Raw genomic sequence first — 26,616 nt, forward strand, 5'->3', positions numbered from 1 at the left:
ATGGTAAAGACCAAAGGTGGACTAATGAATATTGATGGAGAGGAGACAGACAGGCAGAGATAGATAGACAGGCCATGGAATGAAGATCCATGTAGCTATGATATGATTAAGTGTTCCCTGACTGGTTATTAGATACATCAATTACCTGTCCACTCCCTCTGGCCTCGTGGGAGTTTTAATAGATGAATCTCTAGGACAGTAAGCTGTCCTGTACCTCTCCTATGGGTGTGAATGGACCTCAACTTTGTCCTGAGTGACGGTCTATGACACCCTCACAATGAGGATATTGTCAGATTTAACTCTGCAACACTGTACAGCTCACTATGTATTTTACAAGTCACTCATCACCCTCATCGACCCTCCTCACACCCACTGCTTCCTTTCCTAGAGCCTAAGAAGTACAAGACCTCAGTTGATCCCCATAGAGCCACGCCAGTAGCATGAGAGTTCTTAGAGGCCAAAATGTGTTCCCAGTGTTTACACAAACTGAATCACATGCCATAAGTTGGATTACATTCACACTTGTCCATTTTTAATGTAGAGCCTAGAAATGCCTCCCCACCCTCCCCAGGCTGTATCACATCCGGCCGTGATTGGGAGTCCCATACAGTAGAGCGGCACACAAGTGGCCCAGCGTCATTCGGGTTTGGCCGGTGTAAGCCGTCATCGCAAATAAGAATTTGTTCTTAACTGACTTGCCTAGTTAAATAAAGGTTAAATAAAATTAAAAATAAATAAATAAATAAAGCTGATGTCAAATGATGTACAGTAACTCACTGCCGTGTATTCTGTTACCCTGTCCTCTCTTTCCAGCAAGCACGCACACACACACGCACACACACGCACACACACGCACACACACACGCACACACACGCACACACACACCCACTCGCACTCGCACACACACACAATAATCTGGAGGACTTTTTTAGAAGTGTCTGTGTACCGTAAGGAAAATGCTGAGAGCAGCCTGAACAAATAGCCATCACAGAGAGGAAGTCCCGTCAGAGCAGTCAGGGTAATACAGGGACAAACAGGAGGAACATAACAACCGTGGGGATGACACAGGAAATATTGGACATTTTGTTCTCCGGAGATGAGAAATATTTTCATTCCGAAGGATGACAATGCTTCCTGAACAAACACCATTGACTATCGTCACCCAACATATTCAAGTCGTAATTCTTTACGCAATCATGATAAAAAATTGCCATTAAGGTCCAATGCAGCTGTTTTTGGGTAACAATTAAGTACCTTACTGTGATTGTTTTAATTTAAAATGGTAAAAAAATTGCTTCTTCGAAAAGAACAATTTCTCAAGCAAGAATTTTGCTAGGAATGTCTGGGCGTGGTTTGAGTGCGGAGGGGGAAATTGAAAACTTGCTGATATTGGCAGAGAGGTTTGGAACTCTCTTTCTTATTTGTCTATTAACTAATTTACCGCATGGTGATGTCACCATGTAAAGCCAAAACTCCCTCCCACCAAAACACGCTGATATTTCAGACGGCCTTTTCAAACAGCTCTCATACTAAAAGGGCATTGATCATTATCACTATTTTCACAATTTCACATTATAATTCCAACCTTATAGTATGGAAATATATATAAAATACAGGTAAATCTCATTTTGACTGCACCGGGCCTTTCAAGTATTACAGTAAAAGTAAAGTTGAAGTGAGTTTAACAGAGGGCAAATCCATGTTTTTAAAATCTTATCCTGCTGCATTAGTAATACAGGAAAAGTATCGGCCAGATTGTTACACAGGCAAACAGTCCCTCCCTCACAGTATGAATCTAGGCTGCTCCACTCTCCTGGTGAGACAAGCCTGTGAAATATCCTCAAACACTTTCACTCAGCCTCTGGGTGTGTGTGTGTGTGTGTGTGTGTGTGTGTGTGTGTGTGTGTGTGTGTGTGTGTGTGTGTGTGTGTGTGTGTGTGTGTGTGTGTGTGTGTGTGTGTGTGTGTGTGTGTGTGTGTGTAGGTGGGTTGTATCTGTTCTCTTCTCCTTTCATTCTCTTCCATTGGGTTTTTCAAAGAAACTAAATCAACTCTTCTTTGTTTAGAGAACCTTCTAATAACCTTTCTAATGAAGGTGATTGTTGCTTTTAGGAAGTCTTCAAACGGGTGGACATTGCTTGCTGTGATATGTCCTATACTCCCTACTCAGGCTTTCCTGTTACCTCTTGTTGCTTTAAGTGTGTATCACTAACCCACATATTTGTAGTCTAGTTAGATTGGCCTGTACTGTGGGGTCAGGAATGCTCAGTAAAATAAGCCTTTCAGCTGCTGTTGGAAAAGCATCATTATAGAGAAACACGTCAACAAATGTTACTTTTCAGTATTGGGGTCATTTGAGGAAGCTTTTGCTTTTTATAAAAAATGGCATTGGATGCCCATAATGATGTTCAAATGTAAAGCCAGCCCAATCAAGCTGATCTTACAACATGTCTCCGGACAGGAGATGTGTGCTCCATTTCAGGCTTACTAACATAGAGAGAGACTGATGACCACCAAGCCTGCTCAGAGACACAAAGTAATTAGTGGTACGATATCACATGATGAATGCACGACACAAATGAGACAGCCATGTCTCTTGCTTGGCCATGAACAGCTGTCTATATATTTGTATTCACTGTATATTGTTGTGAATCTGAAAAGGTCTCTTTTGCATTCCTGCACGGATGCTGCATGATAAATGTACACGACTACACAGACAGACCTACAGTAAATGCCATAATGCATTAAACATACCTTCACCTGACATTTTCAGAGTAGGAAACCATAAATAACTTTTCAATATTCAAATCTCAGGGCACTGTTTGTTTGGATGTGTGGCCTATTATGTGAACGGTGGAATCCCAAACTGACTATGGAATTCTTATTTACACATAATAGGGACAATAAAATGAAGTGCCATATCAAAATGGATATATGTCCAAATCCTAACATGAGATACACACATGAAACTGGAAGTTTAAGTACTTTCCAGCTTGCTCTAATGTTTATGTCTCGTGCATGCCTTGAATACATTTTTGATCCATTATTGCGTTATTATTCCACAAAAATAGTTTCTTTTTTTTTAAACACAGTGACAGAAACCACATCGGTAACTACAGCCTGTAAACAACAGTCACATGTCAGTCCAAACACCTTATAGAGGTGTAAATGTATGTCTTTATTGGGTATGTCATTTTTGACAGGTGTTCAAGAAGAGAAGAACTCAAGCAAATTAACATATACTCTTATATTTAATGATACCTGCTATAATCCACAAGTCTGATTGAATAGAATCTCCTAATTATACTTTCCACCTGTCTTGGTAAACATACAATATCAAGAGCAACCAGAATACAAAGAAGTGTTGGTCAATGACAGCATTGATAGACTACTATGTACAATGTTAAAATGGTAACGTTAACGTGTAATATGGTATATAAACAGAATACAAGACTAGACCTGTTCTGCATTTGTTCATGTTTCTAAGTGTTTTACTGTAGGCGTGTGTTGCAACGGAGTGTGTGGGAGGCCATAGTGGGCCATCATCACAGGGATGTCTGATAGAAACCGTACACTCAACTGGAAACAATAGCTCACTCTTTGAGAGGTAGGTAGAGGCGGCATTTTGGCACTCTGTCTGTCTGTAATGCCAAGCTAAACCTACTAGTGTAATGCATCACAACGATAGGTTTTTACAACAGTAGTTTCTTCTTTACAGTCACTCTCTGCCGCAACACACTCAATTTGAACAAATCAAAACTATGATCTGGATTCGTATAAAAAACGATATATGAGTTCCTGGAATTTCACAAATACAGCAACAATTCAAACACAGTACTAAAGACCCTTTCATTAAAAAAGAGAATAATCCAAATACAATCAATTAAAACAAGTACGGTTCTCTATAGCTAAAACCATGCATCAGTGGGTTAATTGTCATGTGCATTCTTCTTACAAAGCTACAGATAACCTATTTGGCATCTGACCAGTGTTGGTAGTTGAAAAAGAAAAATCCAATGTAAGTTTAATTCTGGAAAGCACCTGGTTGAAAATAAATGGCAGTTCTGCCAACTAAGCTTTATGTTTTCTTGTGAGACAAATACAAAAATGAAGGACGAGGACGAAAACTGACTTTGATGGTTTTTAGAGGCGGTAACGCTCTGGGTTCTGACAGCCTCTTTATGTTGAGTGACTACTTGATTGAGACTAACGTGTGCAAACAAACAAGACCTGGCTTCTCACCTCTCTCTAGTCTCTCGATAATATTACACTATGCAGATGTGCTCAGAGAATCACATTGTTTTCAACCTGGCACAAAGAGGCAGAGAGAAGAAAAAAAACGACACTATAATGGTCCTAGTGAGTCACTGGCTGGGCTGCCATGTCTTCCTCCCAGACAGCATGGATGAATGCACAATTTTTTTTATTTGTTGGATAGCAGTTGAGCCCAGACTTGTCTGAGACCACTAATTTCAGCACCAGCTCCATTGCACACCTTATTTAAAACCAAAACGAGCCACTCTGCTTACAGCTGTGAGCAACGTACTCACAATGTCCAAGATGTTTACTATTTCATGGACAAAAGCCTCATTAAGGCTGTCAGAGTAGAACTACGAGCAGTGGGGTTGGTCTGGGAGAGAAGGTTGTGGATAATATAGAAGGAAAACAACAATGGATACTGTGGGAGACTGGAGTGTTGAGTTTGGTATGGGTTTTCAGTTTGTGTGCTTGTGTAAATATCCCCATGTTTTCTTCAGTGCCACTGGAACCCTTGTTCACTCTGGGCCCAGGAAACCAAAAACAGCACAAACAAAACAACAGCAATAACAATAACAAAATTAATTCCATTCACATTTCAATGGAACAGCACTGTCCTGGAGGACTCGCCCTGGCTGGGCAGCCTTCCCACGTCCGATCAGGACCTTCAGGATGGACACAGAACAAACAACACAATGAGACGGTGTTCATAACACGGAGAGACAGAGAGGTTAGTGTACCTGTCCACACATTCTTACTAAAGGCCTTTTCTGTAGACCGAGGCAACGTTATTATAGTAAACTTAAACTGAAGCTAAAACGAAAACAAATCATGAAAAAACTACTTAGAAACGGAAATAAAATAATGAACAAACCTGTTTGAAAAACTACAACTATTATCTTTGACACCAAAACGAACTAAAAGAAAATATAACAATCATGAATTATGTTCAGTTTAATTTTTAAATTTTTTGGACAGAAATCGAATTTCAATGGGGTTGTCATGCTTTTAAAGCTACTGAACCGGGCCGGTAAATGCTGCCAGGAGATGGGTAAGTTTCAAATAGGCCTAATTTGTGCATTACTGTCACTAGCTATCACTAGCTAACAAGGAAAGAAATTGGTGAAGTAGCCAACTTGATTCTTCTTAATGAACGGACATGCCGAAATGTCAGATGGGGTGGTGCATTTTTAGCCCAGTGGGCCTGTCTAACTTTTTTGTTGTTGTGCAAAATCATCATTATCTGGCTAATAATGGGGGCCTTAAAGAAATAAAATGGGCTGGTGAGAGGGCCTCAAGTGAAAAAAATGCCTGGTGTATCAGGGCCGATTTTTGGTCCCAGTCTGCCCCTGTTCTTCTTATATGTACCACTAAAGTTAAAAAGCATTGGATTGGCGTAAACATGGGTGAGAGCGAGTTTCCTTCCACCATATTTGTTTTGCACCAGTCTCAGCGCTTTTCCATTTAAATCCAAGTCACATTGAGCTGGAGTTTAGAATTTAAACCTAACCTTTGACCTGATCAATCATCCCAAAAAACACACAAAAGAAACTTTACAATATAAATGTATCCTAGCCTCCCCACATGCTTTCTGTCCCTATCACAAAAAAAGAAAACTGAAAGAAAACAATAAAAAAACGAAATAGCATGTTTGTTGTTAGTTATTCACAACTAGGACATACACATAGGGTATATACTGTCATTATACGTTTCTATATCATTCCAATGTCAAATAAAGGGTCAGTTGGTTTTCTGAATGCTTTAGCCCACTCACCATTTAATTATCTGTGTACTCCCTATATACTCCATAGAACTAGAGGTGATTTACCACCTCACTTGTACATTTTCATTGCTCGGATAAAGTATGCTCTGAAGCTGAGTCTCTTTCATAAAAAGAGATGGATTTAGCAGTAATTCGGAGTGTAATAATGCACTTCCTAATCAACCCATTGAAAGTCCCAATAGCCAGTAATCATTCATCTTGGTGACATTGATGAACATGATTCACAGAATCATTAGGTAATGAACTAAAAAACATTATATCAGGTAGTTTGGCATAATAAAGAGACGTTGCTGTACTCACTGAGATATCTTGCAGTTGGTTGTTGTGACAAAGCGTCCCGTGTAGTGGATATTGCACCTCACCACATTGTTGGTGAAGTCAGACTCCAAGATAAGGTACTTAGGGTTGACCTGGAGCTGAGTGGCAGAGGAGGACACAAGAGGATACCACTACAGCTAGGCAGGTAGGAATAAAACAATAACTTACACAGTACTTATATCAGTGGAATTCTGGCAGAGACCGGACGGAGAATCTTGACTTGAAATTCTGTATGTGTAAATAAAACATTTGAAGTGCTGCTTAAATCATCTGTTGATGTCAATGGGGAATTGATGAGGAATTAAGATAGCTATATGTGTGCTGTAGGCTAATTTATGTGCTCTCTGACACCTGGAGTTACATGGCAAATGGTTCAGGAACAAGGGCCAATGTCCAAGGACTAGTCAGCTCTTTCCCTTCTGAGGGGCCAAGGTTGTATCTCTGTTATCTCTGTTACAGTATCCAGAGCACCGGATATTGAATGTGATAGAATAATACTATAGTATCCACGTATGGTTTCTATCTTAGCCTTGTTCACTGAGAATAACTCTGATGCTATCTATATGTATGTATGATCTCTGTGGTTACTGTTCACTGAGGATAACTCTGATGCTCTCTATATGTTTGTATGATCTCTGTGGTTACTTGTATCTGTATAACGGTGAACTCTGAATTACTGTATGCAAAAATATCTCAGGAATTCTGTCTTATTTACATTGCTGTCATCCCCCATACAAGCATTTAAATGCTGTGACACCCTGTGGAGATTGGGCCTCGGAGTGTTCAGGTTACTGTAAACTTGGTATCATTTGATGATTTGATTTGCTCAATGGTGGTTGGTTTTGGGTTGAAAGGTTACACCTTCAGATGTTATAAATGGAATGAAATGCCTGATCTCTCTCTTATCCTGTATCCAGTCTATGCCCCAAACATTGTCAAAGACTTCAGTCACCCAAGTCATAGACTGTTCTCTCTGCTACCGCACGGCAATGCTTTGTAACTTAAGCTTTATGGCTTGTAGGTGAATCCATTCATTGTACAATGTTAACTAAATACCTGCCTTTGATATAGACAATTCTCAGACCAATTCTTGCTAGTCAACGTCAACGCATTGCTTAATGCTTGCTTGTATATTTGAATTATCTTTATGGAGTCAGAGAAACATTTGAATAGGCTAATTGTTTATTCTTCTTACGAGTCGCATGTGAGGTATTTATAATATCATATATACTGTATATAGACATGTCAAATATTACTCTCCACTACATGCAACCCAAATTAAGATTCGTCCCTCATTGAAACACTTGAGGTCAACACAGACAGGTAGAGAGCGATGGGACTGAATTGCAGTCAAAACTAGTAGATCAGTATGAGCCACAGTCTAGGAAACGTAATGTTTTATAGCTTTAGACAACTTTCCAAATGTAAAACTTTCAGATACATTTTTCCCGGTAACCTGGTCGGGCGCACCTTTTCCTATGGAATGTTGCCTTTGGAATGACGCCTTCCTGGAAGATTACCAAGTACACATCAGAACTTTCCTCTGCTCTTAGTCTCACCTTTAGTATGTAGTTCCCAGGTTGGATGTCTGTTATATCGATCCACTGGCAATCAATATCAGCGTTGTACGTATCGTAGCAGCCCGGACTCAGACCCTGGAGGAACATAGAGGAGAGTTATTCATGTGGAACATGAACAGACTATGCTTATAGCTCAGCAGCAGAGAGACGTGCCTGCACCATCTCTGACTCATAGAAAGACTGAGTGGGGTGGAAGAACTGTTAAACAAGAGACATGTTGTGGTTGCTAGCTGAACTCAGATGATGATACCTTGTTGCAGTACCTGCTGCAAGACCATGACACCGACTTGCCTTCGGACAAATGAATGATGCCATGCCAAGTGTATTGGCAAATCTACCTTAGAGAGATGTGTTGGTGTATCTACCTGAGTGTGAGATGTGCAGGCATAACGCTTCAGGTGACCAAAGTCACAGGTGGTGTCCTCCAGACAGAAGCTGGCCTTGTGTCCCTCAGCCACCTTCCTTCCTGTGGTGACCTCCAGCAGGTCATAGTGGCTGAACTCATCCATGCTGTGGTAGTGTCTGTGGGTAGACAGAAGGGCAAATAGGTGGTCGGTAGTGCAACAAGAGGGGAATAAATGTCCACTTTTACCATATAAAAATGCATTTGTGACAGGTAAAAAGCGTCTGTGTGTAGCGCAGGAGAAAGAGAAGGCATGGCACAGGGTGGTCAGCAGGGGATCAAAGAAGAGTCCAATTTTAACATTTTTAAATTCAGTTAATGACAGGTACAACAACCAATACTAGAGACGTGCTCAATTTGCATAAATTATAATTACATGATAATCAGTAAACCAACACATAGCAAACTGTTTACTGCAGGCCACCATCCAAAGTCTTTAAATTAGGTGTGCTTGTTTATTTGAACAGCCCATTGCCCTCACCTGTCAACACTTCAACTCGGTGCAGCTTACTAAGCATATCACAACGTACCAAAGGAGACTAGAATGTAATTAATACCTAGAACCATGCACTGATGAAGCAAGACATTAACAATCGATTGATGTCTGAGGTCTCGTTAGTTACTTTATATCAATCTGGAAAGTTTTAATCACTACCGCAAGATAAGTGAAGGATTGAGCATGTATTCATGTTGTGTGTGTGTGAATGCGTCTTTGTCAGTACTTGCGTTTGTGTATGTGTGTGTGTGTTTACACAGCTTTAACAGTGTTGGAATGCTGGATTTTGCCACTGCTAGCCTAGTTACCCATGAGAACAAATCATATCCTCAGAATGTGAAATGAGTTACACCACTCCGTATCTCAGTGTACTGCCGGTGCTGGTCCATCTGAAATCATTTACTCTAATAGCCTTGCACCATCTTGTAGCTGGGATGTGGGCCAATGCCAAGTGTCAGACAGTGACCTGAGAGGGCTGGCTGTTTACTGTTGCCCTCTGCAGAACAGCATGTTGTGAATATCCTTTCCATACTAACTGTTAACACTGTGGTACTCCGATAAATCCGACCGATACTGTTACACTGTAAGGTTGAGAATACAATGACATACATGGGGGATTCCTTTAAATATGCATTAGAAACAGTGTTGTACAGTGAATAAGAAGGCTTCCTCTGTCTTATTCAGTCTCCTGCTGTTTGGAATAAATGGCAGCATGGTAAATGTAAAACATATTGTATCTCGATTCCCAGATACAGTAATGGCCTCGTATTTCAGCCAAGTTAGATTTCCTATGAAGATGTCATCTGAACTGTGAACACAGTGTCTAATGGCTGAAAAGCTGGAGTGCTTTGTCAACCTATTCATCTCACATGTACTTAAATGTATCCTAATCCTAATTATTGAAATGAATCACCCTTTCTTGCTATTTTTACTGAAAGTCACATTCCAGATTCCAGACACTAAGAATTTTGTCAGTGTTTGTTTTGGTGAATGTAGTGCAGGTGTGGTAAGAGCTGGAGCTGGTTCAGTCAGTAGGACTCAGACTGTATAAATAATAACCCAGTCTCCTTACCTCATGCTCCCTGTTTTAACATAGCTACAACTTTTTACTGGTGTAGTCATTAAAAGATTGAATGGAGGCTTGGAGGGAAAGGCAGACGGGTACTTTCCACCAATGGAGGAGGTGACAAATGGAAGAAGTAATTCGTTCCATAGCAGTTGGAGATGGTAAACAGCTCCTCTCAGGTGAGGAACAGTGTGTTTTCCGCAGGCTTAAAGCTACACCTTGCGATTCTCTAAGGGGGAATCTGCACCGACTACACAGGGAATCTGTAAACACAGAGGAATTGAAAGGGCTGTACACTGGGTATCCTGAGAGGGCAGCTCTCTGCAAAACACCCTCTGTATTTGGTGTGTGTGTGTGTGTGTGTGTGTTTGTGTGTATGTGTCTATGGGCAGGGGTTTGGAGGCGGGTGTTCAGTGCAATGGGGGTTTGAAATATGGGCATTATTTTTGTTCCCGCGTCAGACGTTTATTTAGATGGAAGCCTTGAGATTGTTATCTCTCTGTGAGAGTGGGACAGACAGGGAGACACTGGGCCTAGAGCTGTCTGGGCTGGAGGGCCCTTTTCCTCGCCTTGGAATCCTGAATCTCCCCTTGTGACTATGTCAACTAGAGAGATTTAACTTTTGGAAGGACACAGAGAGAAGGCTGGAATAAGACTGGCTTGTAATCCTAACATACAAAACATTCCAATCCCACTTTGCACTTTATAACCACAAGTAATTTTCCAGTTGTGTTAAAATGCAATACAAAGACTTCCAGGAGGCCAGGCAGGAGAAGGGGGGGAAATATTTAGTGGATGGTGTTTGCATTCCATACAGTCCAACCAGATTACAGGAAGCCCAGACATGTATCACATAACACCTGGGCAAACAGTAGCCATGGCCTTTGACCTTAGAGGTAATGCTTGTGCTACATAAAAATAAAGACAAGAAAAGAGGAGCATAATCTGAATATCTGCATGTACAGTGCCTTCGGAAAGTATTCAGACCCCTTGAGTTTTTCCACACTTTGTCACGTTATAGCCTTATTCTGAAATGGATGAAAAAAAAAACTATCAACACACAATACCCCATAATGCCAAAGTGAAAACCGTTTTTTAGAAATGTTTGCAAATGTATAAAAAATGTAAAATAGAAATACCTTATTTACATAAGTATTCAGACCCTTTACTATGAGACTCGAAATTGAGCTCAGTTGCATCCTGTTTCCATTGATCATCCTTGAGATGTTTCTACAACTTGATTGGAGTCCACCTGTGGTAAATTAAATAGATTTTACATGATTTGGAAAGGCACACACCTGCCTATGTAAGGTCCCACAAGCAATGAGGTCGGATTATGTTGAGGCACAGATCTGTGGAAGGGTAGAGTTCCTCTGTGGAGATGGGAGGACCTTCCAGAAGGACAACCATGTCTGCAGCACTCCACTAATCAGGCCTTTATGGTAGTGTGGCCAGGCAGAAGCCACTCCTCAGTAAAAGGCACATGACAGCCAGCTTGGAGTTTACCAAAAGGCACCTAAAGACTCTCAGACCATGAGAAATAAGATTCTCTGGTCTGATGAATCCAAGATTCAACTCTTTGGCCTGAATGCCAAGTGTCACGTCTGGGAGGAAACCTGGCACCATCCCTACGGTGAAGCATGGTGGTGGCAGCATCATGTTGTGGGCATGTTTTTCAGGGGCAGGGACTGTGAGACTAGTCAGGATCGAGGTAAAGATGAACGGAGCAAAGTACAGCGAGATCCTTGATGAAAACCTGCTCCAGAGCGCTCAGGACCTCAGACTGGGGCGAAGGTTCACCTTCCAACAGGACAACGACCCTAAGCACACAACCAAGACAACACAGGAGTGGCTTTGGGACAAGTCTCTGTATGCCCAGCCAGAGACCGGACTTGAAACCGATCGAACATGTCTGGAGAGACCTGAAAATAGCTGTGCAGCGACGCTTCCCATCCAACCTAACAGAGCTTGAGAAGATCTGCAGAGAAGAATGGGAGAAACTCCACAAATACAGGTGTGCCATGCTTGTAGCGTCATACCCAAGAAGACTAATCGCTGCCAAAGGTGCTTCAACAAAGTACTGAGTAAAGGGTCTAAATACTTATGTAAATGTGATATTTCTTATTTACATTTTTTTAAATAAATTAGTAAACATTAAAAAAAAACTGTTTTTGCTTTGTCATTATGGGGTATTGTGTGTAGATTGATGAAGAATTTTTTTTATTTTAGGATGATGCTGTAACATAACAAAATGTGAAAAAAGTCAAGGGGTCTGAATACTTTCTGAAGGCACTGTACATCATCCGGATTTTAACTGTGTACATCTATTGTACTGTTTGATCATTATTGATCACTCTATTGTGTAAATGGACAGAAATATTATATTGAGATGTACATATATTTTTTTTATAGAGAAATCTGAATCTAATGATGCACACTGTATTTAAATGAAACAGAGTTCATGCTATCTGTTTGTTTCCATAAAACACGGATTCTAAGGTTTTATCCTAAACTTTCTGTACCGTATAACATTTGCTCAATACACAAATTAAAATAGGGATGGATTAAGGGGTCATATACTGACTACACATTGTATTCAAATATTCCATTGGGGGGGGGAAAATGTAGGACAGTGAAGTTGATTTGGTAAAGAGTTGTTATTTTCTCAAACAAGCACACTTGTTACTGTGTTCTGAGTTGTTCCACTAACACAAATCCATGTCATCATATAATACCAGGCACCAGGCCTATGATGCCAGGGCTCAGATTGACAGGAACATTTATGGATTCTATTACATTTCCATTGGCCAGTCAAATCGAGCTGTTGCGTTGGCTAAATCCCGCCCTGGAAACCAATGTATAAACGAACAGTGATGTCACTAGGCAACATTGCCAATCTGCTAATGGGCAGTCAACATTCCATAGAGCTGAGGACAGTAAGTACAGCCTGAGACTTGTTGCACAAACCCAATGAACACAGACATACTGTGACCAATAAAACCGTTGTGGAACGCAAGGTCACAGAGGAGGGGCAGGGCAGAGAGTGTCCAAACATATCAGTGATGTCATGACATACTGTATTAAGTAAAGTCATGATTTCACCAAAAAGAGCAAATGTGAACGCACTGACCTCAGCTAACCAAACTAATACAAAACGAATGAGCTAAACAGCCAACTTGAAATGTCACATGAAACAGCAAATCTGATTAACCCTGTAGAGCAAGGATCTTACCGTTTTTAGCATAGCAAGGTTGTGTACAATGGCGCCGGAGAGGATGGCTGCTGTTTTATGGGCTCTTAACCAACCATGCTATTTTGTTAGTTTTTTCGCATTGTTTGTAACTTATTTTGAACATAATGTTGCTGCTACCGTCTCTTATGACAGAAAAGAGCTTCTGGACATCAGAACAGCGATTACTCACCTTGAATTGGAAAAATAATTTTTCTTTAATGTGCCGGGACGAGAGGGATTTACTCCAGACACCCGAACAGGCCCTCATCCCCATCATTTGCAGGAGAAAGAGACTGAGGTTTGGCGGAAGGAGATCGGGGTGCATTGTGAGGATCCAGTGACGAGTGGCTAATCTGCCTTTGCCATCTGTCCTATTTGCCAATGTACAATCGCTGGATAATAAAATGGACAAACTAAAAGCACGTATATCCTACCAACGGGACATTAAAAGCTGTAATATCTTGTGTTTCACAGAGTCGTGGCTTAACGACGACATGAATAACATACAGCTGGCAGGTTATACACTGTACCGGCAGGATAGAACAGCAGCCTCTGGTAAGACAAGGGGTGACGCTGTGTGTATAGTTGTAAACAACAGCTGGTGCACGATATCTAAGGAAGTATCGAGGTTTTGCTTGCCCGAGGTAGAGTATCTACCTAGAGAGTTTTCATCTATATTCTTCGTAGCTGTCTATTTACCACCACAAACCGATGCTGGCACTAAGACCACACTCAATGAGCTGTATACGGCCATAAACAAACAGGAAAACGCTCATCCAGAGGCGGCGCTCCTAGTGGCAGGGGACTTCAATGCAGGGAAACTTAAATCCGTTTTACCTCATTTCTACCAGCATGTTAAATGTGCAACCAGAGGGAAAAAAACTCTAGACCACCTTTACTCCACACACAGAGACGGGTACAAAGCTCTCCCTCGCCCTCCATTTGGCAAATCTGACCATAATTCTATTCTCCTGATTCCTGCTTACAAGCAAAAACTAAAGCAGGAAGCAGGACTGTTTTGCTAGCACAGACTGGAATATGTTCCATGATTCTACCAATGGCATTGAGGAGTACACCACATCAGTCACTGCCTTCATCAATAAGTGCATCGATGACATCGTCCCCACATGAACTGTACGTACATACACCAACCAGAAACCATGGATTACAGGCAACATCCACACTGAGCTAAAGAGTAGAGCTGCCGCTTTCAAGGAGCGGGACTCCTGAACATCTAATCAAATGGCTACCCAGATTATTTGCATTGTCCCCCCCTCTTTTATGCTGCTGCTACTCTCTGTTATTATCTATGCATAGTCATTTTAATAACTCTACCTATATGTATATATTACCTCAATTACCTCGACTAACCGATGCCCCCGCACATTGACTCTGTACCGATACCCCCTGTATATAGCCTCGCTACTGTTATTTTACTGCTGCTCTTTAATTATTTGTTACTTTATTTTTTATTTTTTTGTATTTATCTTAAAACTGCATTGTTGGTTAAGTGCTTGTAAGTAAGCATTTCACTGTAAGGTTTACACCTGTTGTATTTGGCGCATGTGACAAATACAATTATTTGAGTATCATAAACCAATAGCATATACTGTATGGGTTTGGGGAAACACTGGTTACTCACTGATGGCAGCTGTGCCACTCCCAGGTGTGTCGAGGTCGGTTGGGCATGAAGTCAGCCGTCCCCTGGTTCTTAACCCTCTGTGGGAAGCGAAGCAGGACTCTGACGTCATAGTCTGTAGTCTCAGTGCTGTAGGCAGTGCTGTGGGAAGACAAACACAAAGTATGGAATAGCAATGAGTGAAGGAAAGTACAGATGGCTACAGAGAACTAGTCTCCCAATGCTTGTCCCGGTGAGTTTCTGATACCTCAGGCTCACGATGTGTTCCTGCAACAAGACAGAATTAAGCGGGTCTGGAAAAGCTGGAGGGAAAAAATATGTTAAATAAATAATTCACACTACAGATTACTGTGATTAATCTCCATAGCCTACTGCACACGTTTTCAGTTTTGTAGCAAGGAAATCTTTGAAGTGGACAGGCATACACTGTGTAGAGAAGTCCAATATGAACACATTTTTTAGAATTGTTTTAATAATAACCTGCATTCCAAAGTATCAGTAAAAATCGTTGTAATTCATCTTATGGCTGTTGTTGACATTGGGGTGTATAGCACATTATACAAGGCCATCTGTCCATGATTGCTGATAACACAGACAGGATATGAGAGGGCTTCGAGGAATGGCTGTGCTTGAGACAGGAAGGAGGGCAGACAGGAGAGCCAGTGGGACAACAAAGTTCATCGCCATCATTTAAATGCTCTGCTGTCTGGGCAATTGTACCGTACCCATCTAACCCTGGGGCCAAAGTCAGAGGAACATTATGTGTGCTGCGACTGCCATGTTACATAGGCAAGCCTTAGGCTGCGTTTACACAGGCAGCCCAAATCTGATCTTTTCCCCAATTATTGGCAAAATACATGATCTGATTGGTCAAAAGACCAATTAGTGGCAACATATCCAAATTGTATAAATGCAGCCTTAGTGACAGGCCTAGGTGACGAGATTTCAGGTTATTGATGTTGCACTGTGAACTGGGTTCCAAACTTTATATACTGCAGCTTAGATAAGGAGTACATTTACTAAGCACGTAGATAAAACAGTCCGGAGCTGAGACATAATATGCTAATATTCACCCATAGGCACATGGAATCTTTCAATCTGTTCTAACTGGAGGAGACTGATTGTCCATCAGAATGTGTATACTGGCTTACAAAAACTGGTGATAGTCTTTCATGCCATTAAAGTGTGCAGAGTGACTACTAACAAAGTTATTGTATGTTCTCCTCATCCAAAGCAAACACAGACACTTATTAAAACACTTAAAAGGTTTAGAATGGTCTCTTACCTTGCCAAGCATTTCTCCTCAGCAGCACAGCGGAGAGAGTACATGTGAGCCCTCTGGATGTACGTGGAGGCCTGCACATAGTTGGGATCAGGAACCAGGTCTGGCAAACCTAGAACAACACACTTGGCTCAACACATAGTATCCTTCGACAGCAATTGATTCAATCATGTTAGTATCAATACCTTGATGCCAATGTCAACTTTTACAGGTCTGCTTCCTCCCTTGACATAATATAGAGTATTGCTGTGGTGCACCGACCAGTGAGATCATTCCTCAAATAAAACAGCACAGCTTTACACCTGTTTATCAGCTATATTTCATTACCCTGCGTTGTGTTATTGTAAGGACTTTGATAAAAAAAAGTTCCCGCTTTTAATGACGTGCAGCTTATAAAGCCTTCCTAAACACTACATACATGTGTTACAAATCATTTATAACTGTATTTCATGCTTTTATAAATGCTTCATAAATGTGTCAAATGTGACATAACCCACTCTGTCAAATATGACATAAACTTGTGCTTTATAAAGGGTGGTATAAGCACCGCTTAATAAAGGCCTTATAAATCATATTAAATTGAGGCTTCACAAAGCATTTATAAACCTGTCATACATCTTGGTAGAGCATCGCAACGCCAGGATATTGGGTTTGATTCCCAGGACCACCCATACGTAAACATTTATTCACGCATGACTGTAAGTCGTTTTGGATAAAAGCGTCTGCTAAATGTTCTATATTAATTCACTAAAACATTTCTAGGATGGCCCAACCTCTTTCCCTCTTGGGTGCAGAGTCAATATTGGACCTGAACTCAACTTTCCCCAAAATGCTGTGCTGCAGACGGACACACGCTCTAAAGTGCAGTCATGCACAGCAAAACACGTTGGTAGGGCCTTTAAAAAATATTTGTTTTTGTTTTCCAGGTTTCAGATTTCCCCCATTTCTTCTGGTTTACCCCAGTTTTTTTTACACTTTTTTAATAGAAAAAAAAACAAATTTGATTTTTTGTGTTCACAACAATGCACTACATTAGGGGATGACTTTTGAGGTCTGGAAAAAAATCTAAGAAACTAAGATTTTTGAGTGTTGTTTGGTTAGCAGGTTTTCTGTAGTGCAGTAAGCACATATGTAATGTGATTCGGCCGCCAATGGAATTGGTTGAGTAAAAGGCCAGCAACACCGTATTATTCAGAGCCCCATGAAATGACACCATCTATACATTCTAGAGACCCTACAATACTTTTACTCCGGCACGCAGAATACTTCTTGCTCTAAGCCAATATGTATTCCATATACAGTGATTCGAATTGGGGGCATTTATTTGACCTTGGAACATGTTTTAAACCCCAAATTTAATGCAAATGTCACTTATATGAATATGAACAAATATGAATCATTGTTAATGTTTAGACAATTATTTTTCATATATCTTTAATGGTTATTGACACTTTTCTACTATTACGTTGGGTACTTTTATTTAAAACATTTCTGAAATTCCGTGACATGGAAGTACTTTTTTAGTGTTGCCGACGAGACACTGATCATATTATGAGCTCAAATGCCCACTTGTGCTGCCGCTGGACAGCGAAAGGATATTTTCTCCAAATGATTTCTGAGGGACTACACACGTAGCTATTTTGTGTTGAGCGGTTCATTGCCTTCTCCCGGCTGCGTGCTTCGAAGCACCTCTCACTTCCATGATTCTCTCAGATATCTCAATTCTTATTTACCAATGACTGTCACATGATCTGTTCCTTGTCACAGGCATCTCAGTGCCTGTAGGCTACAAGTGAAGACAGACACATCGGGGACGCAACTGCGCGCGTCCTTCTTATCAAATTCCGAGGCGCATATTGAAGATATTGGAATAACTGTCCACATTTACTTTTCGTCAGCCAACAAGATGAGTAGGCCTAACGAACAGCAGAAGCACTAGCCTCTGTCAATCTACTATCCCCCATGGTACAAAAGTTGACCTATTCTATTGCATTTTTATAGTGAAGTTATCTTCCCCAAACTTGAAACTCACGCGCCGCCTATGTATGCCAGTTAGGCTCTACAAAGGTTATAAAGCAAATTAATGTGCTTAATTTTAAGAAGTTATTTGGCCACTTTAGTTGTGATTCAAACCTTGTGATACAAAACATATAGGCCTATGGGCTAGGCTACATGACGTGTGCAAATCATGATTTTAGAGGGTAAATCATCTTTAATATTGCAGATAGATTGTGGCTTCCATCAATGTAATTGTCTGCATCATTTCCATTCCCCCATATATATTTTTTGTAAATATATATATATATATATATACAGTACCAGTCAAAAGTTTGGACACACCTACTCATTCAAGGGTTTCTATTTATTTGTACTATTTTCTACATTGTCGAATAATAGTAATAGTAATAGTTAAGACATCAAAACTATGAAATAACACATATGAAATCACGTAGTTACCAAAAAAAGTGTTAAACACAGGGAATGAGATTAGGTGTAATGTGACTAACATGACATCACTTTAGAGTGTGTGCCATCCTTCAGCACAACATGTCACCCTGTATAAAGCATGATTACATCATATTCGACATAGTGGGGTTATGTCACAGTTGACAATGGTGATCATTTTACGTAGCGCTTATGAAGGCTTTATGAAGCCTTTAGAAGCTGAACGTCATGTAAAGAGGGACCGAAGATTTAGTGTAGAGTTATGACCACAAGTTACATATGGCAGCACATTCAGATAGGTGGAAATAAGGGTCCTGTGGTCCGTAGTCAGGAATCACTAATTACAGTACATTCCTGATGATCATCTCAGAAGGATTAGTACTCCCTCCCTATAGGTCACTATAGATTCTGATCTTAGTGTACACAAAAAAGCTAATCATGCCAAGAAAAATAAAATGGAGTATACATGAATGAGTCATTCATTCTTTAAAAAATTCTTCCATCAAAACCTGAATGTGAAAGTGAAAACATGGTTGGTACACACAGGGAGATAATTATGCTAAAACGCTGGGGCCTCCTTATATGATGTGTTGTTTCATGACACTAATCCTAATTTGAACCTGTCATTCCATGTTAACCTTTGGCATGAAAAATACATTCAGACTATTCATATCTGGAGGGGATAATGCTAAGCATTAGAGAATCAACTTCATCAACTAGACTTGCAATTCTGTTCTGCTACAGTAGCCAACGTTTATATTTAATATTTGTTGTGGGCTCCTAGTAATCAAAAATTGAAAGATATTTCACATTAATGCAAGAAAATGAGCGAGATGGAGAGAGAAAGAGAGAGAGAAAGAGAGACAGAGCAGCACGCTAAGGTAAAACAACAATGATCTCACACCCCTCTGTTCCTAAACTGGGCCAGTGACCGACTCTGTCAGAGAAACAGAAGAATAAATAAAAAAGCAGGCCTGAGTTGTCAGAGCTAATGTGTGTCCCATTTCCAGTAAAGGGCATGCCAGAAAGGGTCACTGGGATACCTTATCACCACCCTCTTCCCTCCCCCTTTACCTCAACCTCAAAGGCCAGACATCCACTTAAATGTGAACCAGTTGGAGCAACATAAAGTCAATCCCAAGTTTTGACCTCTGGTACCATTCAAAAACTACCATCTGCTTCATTTTGGTTCCAGCAAAATTGACAAAACAGTAAAACAACTGAAGCCATATGGGGACATGATATTTAGCGTTGTGCTTTTCTATTCCCACTCTGTCATCACTGTTGTTTACAGCAGGCCTTGGATACAGTTTGTTTATAGGAATTCTACAGAGAAAGCTTCCTATCTCCTCTGCCTGTTTACGTCCAGGTGAGCCTTCCCCAGTTTAGACACAGGTTCAAGTGAGGGTTCTGTCTTTCCCAGCACTGTGTACACATCCTATTTGTCATCTCTCTCTGAAGCAGACTTACAGGCCACGGGAAGCTTCCTGGGGCAGACCATGTAAACACTGTAAGGCCTGTGTGAAATGCAGAGGTTTTCCATCCAGCAGCAGACTCGGCTCCCTCTTCTTTCGGCAAGGCCTTTGTTCTTTAGCCCCCTAATCTCCGGAAACTGGAAATTGGGTATTTTTCAGAAGGATATAGTGTGTCTGAACCAAAGGCTGATCAGCCCTCGAAAGCATTCGACAAGGCTGTACATACTGTATCATATTCTAAGTGGGGCACTAGAGAAAATATGTTGGATTTTGCCAGTTCTTTTATAATGTCTTTCCCTGAACGTGTACAATACACAACATGCAAACTCATCCCTTTTACGAAGTCAATGGCATGTCATTTATTTTTTGAGAACAGCTCTTTCATTATAGTGGGTGCATGTGAGAATACGTGAGAGCTTAAGAGTGGTGAGAGAATAGAGTGCAATACAAATATTGCACTATATAATAGTCTGTGACGGTTGCAGTCACAGCTCTACGTGAACAAGACAAGTCCGAGCTTATTGCAACACACCAACACAGGCTCTTTCCACATCCCTCATTTATCTTGTTCCCATTCAGGCCATTTGGCAATAAACAAGACAAGTTACTACTTATCTCTATTGACAAGTCAATACATTAACACTTCCCACTGGGCAAAAACTGGTTGAATCAACGTTGTTTCACGTTAGTTGACAACTCAACCAAATATAAATCAAAACTAGACATTGAACTGATGTCTGTGCCCAGTGGACTTTGGATAGTCCATGTGTAGATGCTCTACAGACTATCACTAACATTTCAACTGACTATCTATTAACCTTAACCCTAATCCTAAACTTAACTCTTATCCTAAACCTAAACTTAACCCTTACCCTAACTCTAGCCCTAACCCTTATTCTAAACCTAAACCTAACTGTAACCTAATTGTCACACCCTGGCCTCTGTTATATTGATTTTCTTTATTAGTTTAGTTAGGTCAGGGTGTGACAGGGGGGATGTTTGTGTGTTTTTTCTAGTTTAGGGTGTGTGTATTGTTTAGGGGGTTTTGTAGTAGGTATGGGGTAGTGTTCAGTGTAGGTGTTTAGGAAAGTCTATGGTTGCCTGATTTGGTTCTCAATCAGAGACAGCTGTTTATTGTTGTCTCTGATTGGGAGCCATATTTAAGGCAGCCATAGGCTTTAGGTGTTTGTGGGTAATTGTCTATGTCTAACGTTAGTAGCTGTGTGTGCACTTTCGTTTGTAGCTTCACGTTCGTGGTTTATTGTTTTTTGTATTAGTTTGTATAGTGTTCGTTTTGTCTTCATCTCCAATAAAGGAAGATGTATTCATATCACTCTGCGTTTTGGTCCGATCCATGCTCCTCCTCAGACGAGGAGGAGAACGAACGTGACACTAATCAAGCAGTTTCTTATCAACAGATAGTTTGTTGATAGTATGACCATCTGTAGAGCATCTACAGATGGACTAGCCAGACTATCCAAATAAAATGTGACCCTCAATACTTCTGTATCTAATCTGTCTTTGATTTGAGTCCTATTCATTTGAGTGGGAACAAAGCGATCCGGTCTCCACATTTGAAGGTATGTCAGTTAAATTGGATCCCTTGCAGCCTGCCTTTGCTTCTATTGACTGTCAGCCCACTGGAAGAACCTCTATCACATTGATTAAATGGCGTGTGAGAAAGCTGAGGCATCTGCACACATGTTGGCTGCGTCTAGGACAGAGAAGAATGCTTCCACATTCCAGTGTCTTAATGAGTGAGACTGAGTTATGGAACTGAAGCACATGGCACATTAAAGAGCCTGATGCACAGCCTGGCCAGGCAGAGGAATAGAGATATGTGTATGTCAATCTTCCATGCTCCCAACCAGAGGAGAGTACCCCATCTGATGTCCCAGCCCCTCAGGCCATGGAGGCTCCTAGCAGCTAGAACAGAGAAAACTCCCACACACGTGTTGGCGATTGCGTCACTTTTCACCACACGGCTTCAGTTACTCTAAATAAATGTTTTCCACATTGCTAACTTTGGGCTCCAATAACAAAGTCGGTGTCCACCCCTTACCCTCACCATACTCCCTAACCCGGCCCTATGATTGGCTCTCAGGACAGAGTCTATCAATTACCCTTGGTTTTCAAGAAATAGTGTGTTTTGAATTACAAAACGACTCCTGGGCCTTTTGGCTGGGCCGCTGCATGTCTAAGAGCAGCTCATTGATGCTCCCTCCCTCTTCACCCTAGCTCATACTAAATATTTGTTTGATTTCCTGAGGCAATGGACCATGTGAAACAGGGACTTTCCACTTCTCCGTCCCCCCCTCCTCCTCTCTCTCTCTGGGAGTGGTATAGGCAGCACCCCCCTCTCTCCCATCCCACTCACCCAGGCCCCAGTCACCCTCCTCCAGCCAGCCCCAACACCGAGGTCACCTCTATTCCCAGGTTCTACACCCAGACCTCCCCAAGAGCCAAGCCATTTTCAGCAGACTATTACTCCCCAAGCTATGGCACAGTGAGCCCAGTGTGTGCGCTCACAACATTGGCAGGCCTTTCTCAAAACCTGGTTTCAATAACCCCTGTGAGTGAGGTAGAAAAGATTAACCGTCCTTCAGTAGAGTTTGCTTTTGTTTGGCAAATTATAATTGAAAGACTTGAGCCAGAAAATAGCAATGCAATTCTGGTTATTTAAAAAGAGATTTCCATGTACTGTGTTCTGGGCCTGCGAGATGTGAAATGAAAGACCTCTAGGAAACAGTGTACTTCTCCAGCTGCAGAGGCACATAGCTGGGGAGACAGGTGGTAAGGGTTCTGTCCCCTTGGGCTCACACTGTCCACCGCTGTCAGGAAGCAGCAGAGGAGCAGAGGAGAGGAGCCACATTCCCTTCTTGTTTTCTCTCCTTCAACTGAGGAAAAACTTGGATGTGACCCCACAAGTGCATCATCCACTTCACATGTGCACTACCATTAGGATCTGGTGGTCCCTTTGTGGTTTGCATGACTGTCTTGTACTGCTCACATCAAACAGACTATAAAGTTGACTAAATAGAAGATGACAAATCTCTCTTGTTTCTTTAGGACCACATACAGATCATCTTTCATACTTTCAAAACGAAATACTGTACATTCTGATGATTTAAAACATTTGGTTGGACAGTGGACAAAGAGCTGGCTTTGTTATAAGACATAAGACGTTGAACTAAATGACTTTGTGCATGTTAATTGAGCGTACCTCTCTGTTCCGGCCGGTAGACACTCCCGACGTTGACGCTGGGGTTCTCCACGGCTGTGTTGGAGTTTCTTCCTGGCACCACAGGCTGGTGGAAGGGAGGCTGTGGCTGCACCTGAGGTCTACCGAACGGGGGGAACTGCTCGTACTGGGGGCTTCGTACTGGAGGCTGAGCGCCAGCCACTGTCCTGTCCGGGGCAGCGGGCACTGTGTCGGCAGCGGCAGCAGCAGCAGGATCTTCTCCTCCATTGTAGAGGCTGTGTGTGTATCTGCGGTCCAGGCCATCTGAAAAGGGTGGCTGGGCAGCCCGTGCTGGCACAACAGGCACGGCAGGCACGGCAGGGTTGGGCCCGTAGCCATAGGACTGGTAGTAACGGTAGCCATCCTCACCATAGTCCTGCGGGGAGCGTGGAACCACAGGTGCCAGACCAGCACCAGTTCCATACCCGACTCCAGTGTATCCTCTACCACCAGCACCATATCCTCCACCACCAGCACCATAGCCTCCACCTGTGGCCCTCTGGAAGGGTGGCTCCGCGTAGCCACGACCTGCTCCCTCCACCACACTAGGATCATAGGGCAGGGGGTAGGGCTGCTGAGGGAAGGGGTATTGTGGGTAGGGTTGGACAGGGACGTTGTAGGAAGATGAGAAGGATGATGAGGATGACGAAGAGGACCCAGTGGATGGCCTGAAGCGGGGGTTGGTGGAGCCTGTCCCCACGGTGCCCTGGCGCCAGTTGTCGGGCACCTGTCCGAAGCCAAATGGATGTCTGGCCTGTCCTCTCACGGTATCCGAGCCTCCCCTGGAGGGGGCCTGCCTGCGTACATTCCCACCTTGTGGTCTGCGGGGGGTTCGGGGGCGAGAGTCAGCCACCACCACTCTGTGACTTCTCTCCTGTTCCTGTGCTCCGGCAGGGACGTACTCAGCTCCACTGTTGAGGAGGCTGAACCTCCGGCCGTTGTTCTCCCACTGGATAATTTGTCTCCAGGGGGTGGCAGCGCCATCCTGCCCCACAGCCTGGTCCTGGGCCCATCCGGAGCCCAGTAGTACACACACCAAGCTCGTCACAACAAGAGGCAGCATCATCATGACACTAAACACACCTCAACTCACCACCACACAGAGAAAACAACCAACAGCCGCTCAAACACGACCAACCACCTGTAGCCTATGTCAACACAGCATGAATCCTCTTCTGGGGGTATGGAGCAGCGCGTGGTGGGGGTGTGGAGAGGATAGCAGGAGGATATGCCAGTGGTTCTGTCCATTCGCTGCTCCTTACAGCTGGCTAGAGAGGCTAAGGATCAGTCTGTGTCCAGGAGCAGTCATATCCGGGAGGGGGGGAGTGGGCTTCAGAGGCCCCGCTGGTGGTGCTAGTGTCTGTTAGTGCTGTGAGAGAATGCCCTGTCTTCCTGGCTGTCTAGCTGCGCTGTGACTGTCAGTTGACTGAGCATTGCTCTCACTCAGCCTTCTGGAGAGGAGTGCCTGCCTGTGTGCCTCGACTGCAGCCTTCTATTTGCTTCTCTGATTGCTTACAATGGGCTGTGAAAAAAAGCACTCTCAACTTCTGTTTTTCAAAGGAGAGGTCCCACATGGCCCTAGTGCTAGAGCGGTTTCCTGGACTGACTGCTGGAGCCAGAACTCGCTCTGTAAGGCTTCCAGAGTCAACATCACCATCTGCAAAGGCACTCAGATTTATACCGCGGCTCACTTTCCATTGCCCAAATTCTTTTATCATCTTGAACAAGCAAAGATGCGTTGAACATGGCCTGGATTCACCCACACAGGTGTCTAGCAAACCCTTTAACTTCATAACTACCTACAGATGGGAAATAACATATAACAAAAATAACTTTAGAAAGGAATTGGTAACAGAGTTTTGCTCACTCAGATCAGTTCAGTTACAATGAGCAACAGGTTCCGTTAAACTGGAGAATTGATGAAGAGGAGAGAGTGTGAGGGACAGCTTTCAGAGAAACACAGAGGGATCAGATAGTCTTTGATTCAATCAGATCGGCCTTTGAAAATAGTCACTATTATTGCCTTCTGTATGCTTATTTCCTGATATGAGGGGATTTTCCATCTGGTTATAGAGAAAGTCTCGTTGTTTTTTAATCTCAACAATCCTCCCACTATGTGGTTGTACTGTGAAAATGTGAAATGTGAAGTGTCCCCCACCCCAAGGCCTATTATGCAATGAAGTTGAGGTCAATTAAGCAAACGCCTTTGTTACTCTCCCCACCCAGCATCTCCCCTGTGGCCAGTACAATGCACAATACACCCATACAGAGCTCCCAGATCAAACTGTGTGCACTGGCCCCTTTTAAAGGATAGATGAAGTTGCTCTTATATCTGTGTAGTAACGCTGTAATCACACTAGTACACAACTGTTCTCAAAGAAAAGTCAACACATTCCAAACATGGGGATTAACAGCAGATCTGGTTCCTGTTTGCCTTGACAGAAAGAGAGGGAGAGAGAGACAATATCATATTTTTCCTGTTATCAAAATCAGTGGTTTCCAATGTGTTTGAGTTGGCATGGGCCTTTGTCGGGAATGGGCAGAATGTGCTACAGACCAACAAAAGGACAACATTCCACCACCACAGACAGGATCAGAGGTTTAAATTAAATCAGCTGAGCTCTGCCAACTCCGCTCGGCTCCTTTTGAAATATGACTCAGTAAAACAAGCTGATTTTGTTTTTCTTCACATTTTCTGAAAGTCAGACCAATGTCCTGCAAAGAGCTAGCCTGGTTCCAGATTGGTTTGTGCTGTCTTTCCAACTCCTATAGTCAACGCTAATGAGGAAACTTAGGAGGAGCTCCTCCAGGGAGTGGGCCAAAAGGTTCCTGTAGAGGGCATCAATATGTATGTGATACTGTGACGCTGTATACAGCAGAGCAGATAACTAAATCATTCCCAGGTGCCACTTGGCTACTGCTCTACACAACCTTCGTGGTTCAAGACTGTATGGAGCAACCAGCACAAACTCAAAAGAGATGAGAGGAGAAATAATTTGAGTATTGAAATGCTTTACTGCATCTTACACACGTCAAGCAGATATTCTTGGTTCGGCCTTAGTTTAGCTAGTTCTGTCATTGATGAATTAGGATCATCCAACAGATCAAGACCGGAAGATAACAAGATAACAAGATAGCAAGCAGTCCAGAGGAGAAAACAGGGAGGCAATTTCAGCATATCTCTCGATTCGGAGAATTGGTTGGAATCACTAGCACTTCTCACATGCTTTCCCTTCTCGTAAAGTGGATATCCTGCTGAACAGAACAGAACAGGTCGCACAGCCGTTCTGTTGTTCTTCCCACTCCTGCCTGCAGCACAGTTGATCTCTAATAGCCTGGTATGATCAGATCATTATTTTCTTGTGCAGCTATCGCAGGCTGTTAAAATGTCAACTACCT

At 42.4% G+C, this 26,616-nt stretch overlaps 1 protein-coding gene across 1 annotated transcript; it reads right to left on the reverse strand.

Annotated features, from left to right (window-relative positions):
* Nucleotides 1-6,336: 6,336 nt before the first annotated feature.
* On the reverse strand, nt 6,337-24,402 carry LOC120025270 (lysyl oxidase homolog 1-like). Its single transcript, XM_038969765.1, has 6 exons — nt 23,200-24,402; nt 16,060-16,168; nt 14,778-14,915; nt 8,304-8,460; nt 7,918-8,013; nt 6,337-6,456 (listed from the first exon to the last, which is right to left on the reverse strand). Exons 1-6 carry the CDS (start codon nt 24,284-24,286, stop codon nt 6,337-6,339), a joined length of 1,707 nt encoding a protein of 568 aa, XP_038825693.1. The 5' UTR covers nt 24,287-24,402.
* Nucleotides 24,403-26,616: the final 2,214 nt, after the last annotated feature.

The sequence above is a fragment of the Salvelinus namaycush genome, chromosome 30 (genome assembly GCF_016432855.1).
Source record: "Salvelinus namaycush isolate Seneca chromosome 30, SaNama_1.0, whole genome shotgun sequence".
Classification (NCBI taxonomy): Eukaryota; Metazoa; Chordata; class Actinopteri; order Salmoniformes; family Salmonidae; genus Salvelinus; species Salvelinus namaycush.

Excerpts from the sequence above, each read along its gene's own strand:
- LOC120025270 (XM_038969765.1), bottom strand. The coding sequence starts at position 24,286 with ATGATGATGCTGCCTCTTGTTGTGACGAGCTTGGTGTGTGTACTACTG. Across the intron at positions 16,169-23,199 it reads CTACCGGCCGGAACAGAGAG|GTTTGCCAGACCTGGTTCCT; the intron begins GTACGCTCAATT and ends GTGTTGTTCTAG. Across the intron at positions 8,014-8,303 it reads CCTGCACATCTCACACTCAG|GGTCTGAGTCCGGGCTGCTA; the intron begins GTAGATACACCA and ends ATGTTCCTCCAG.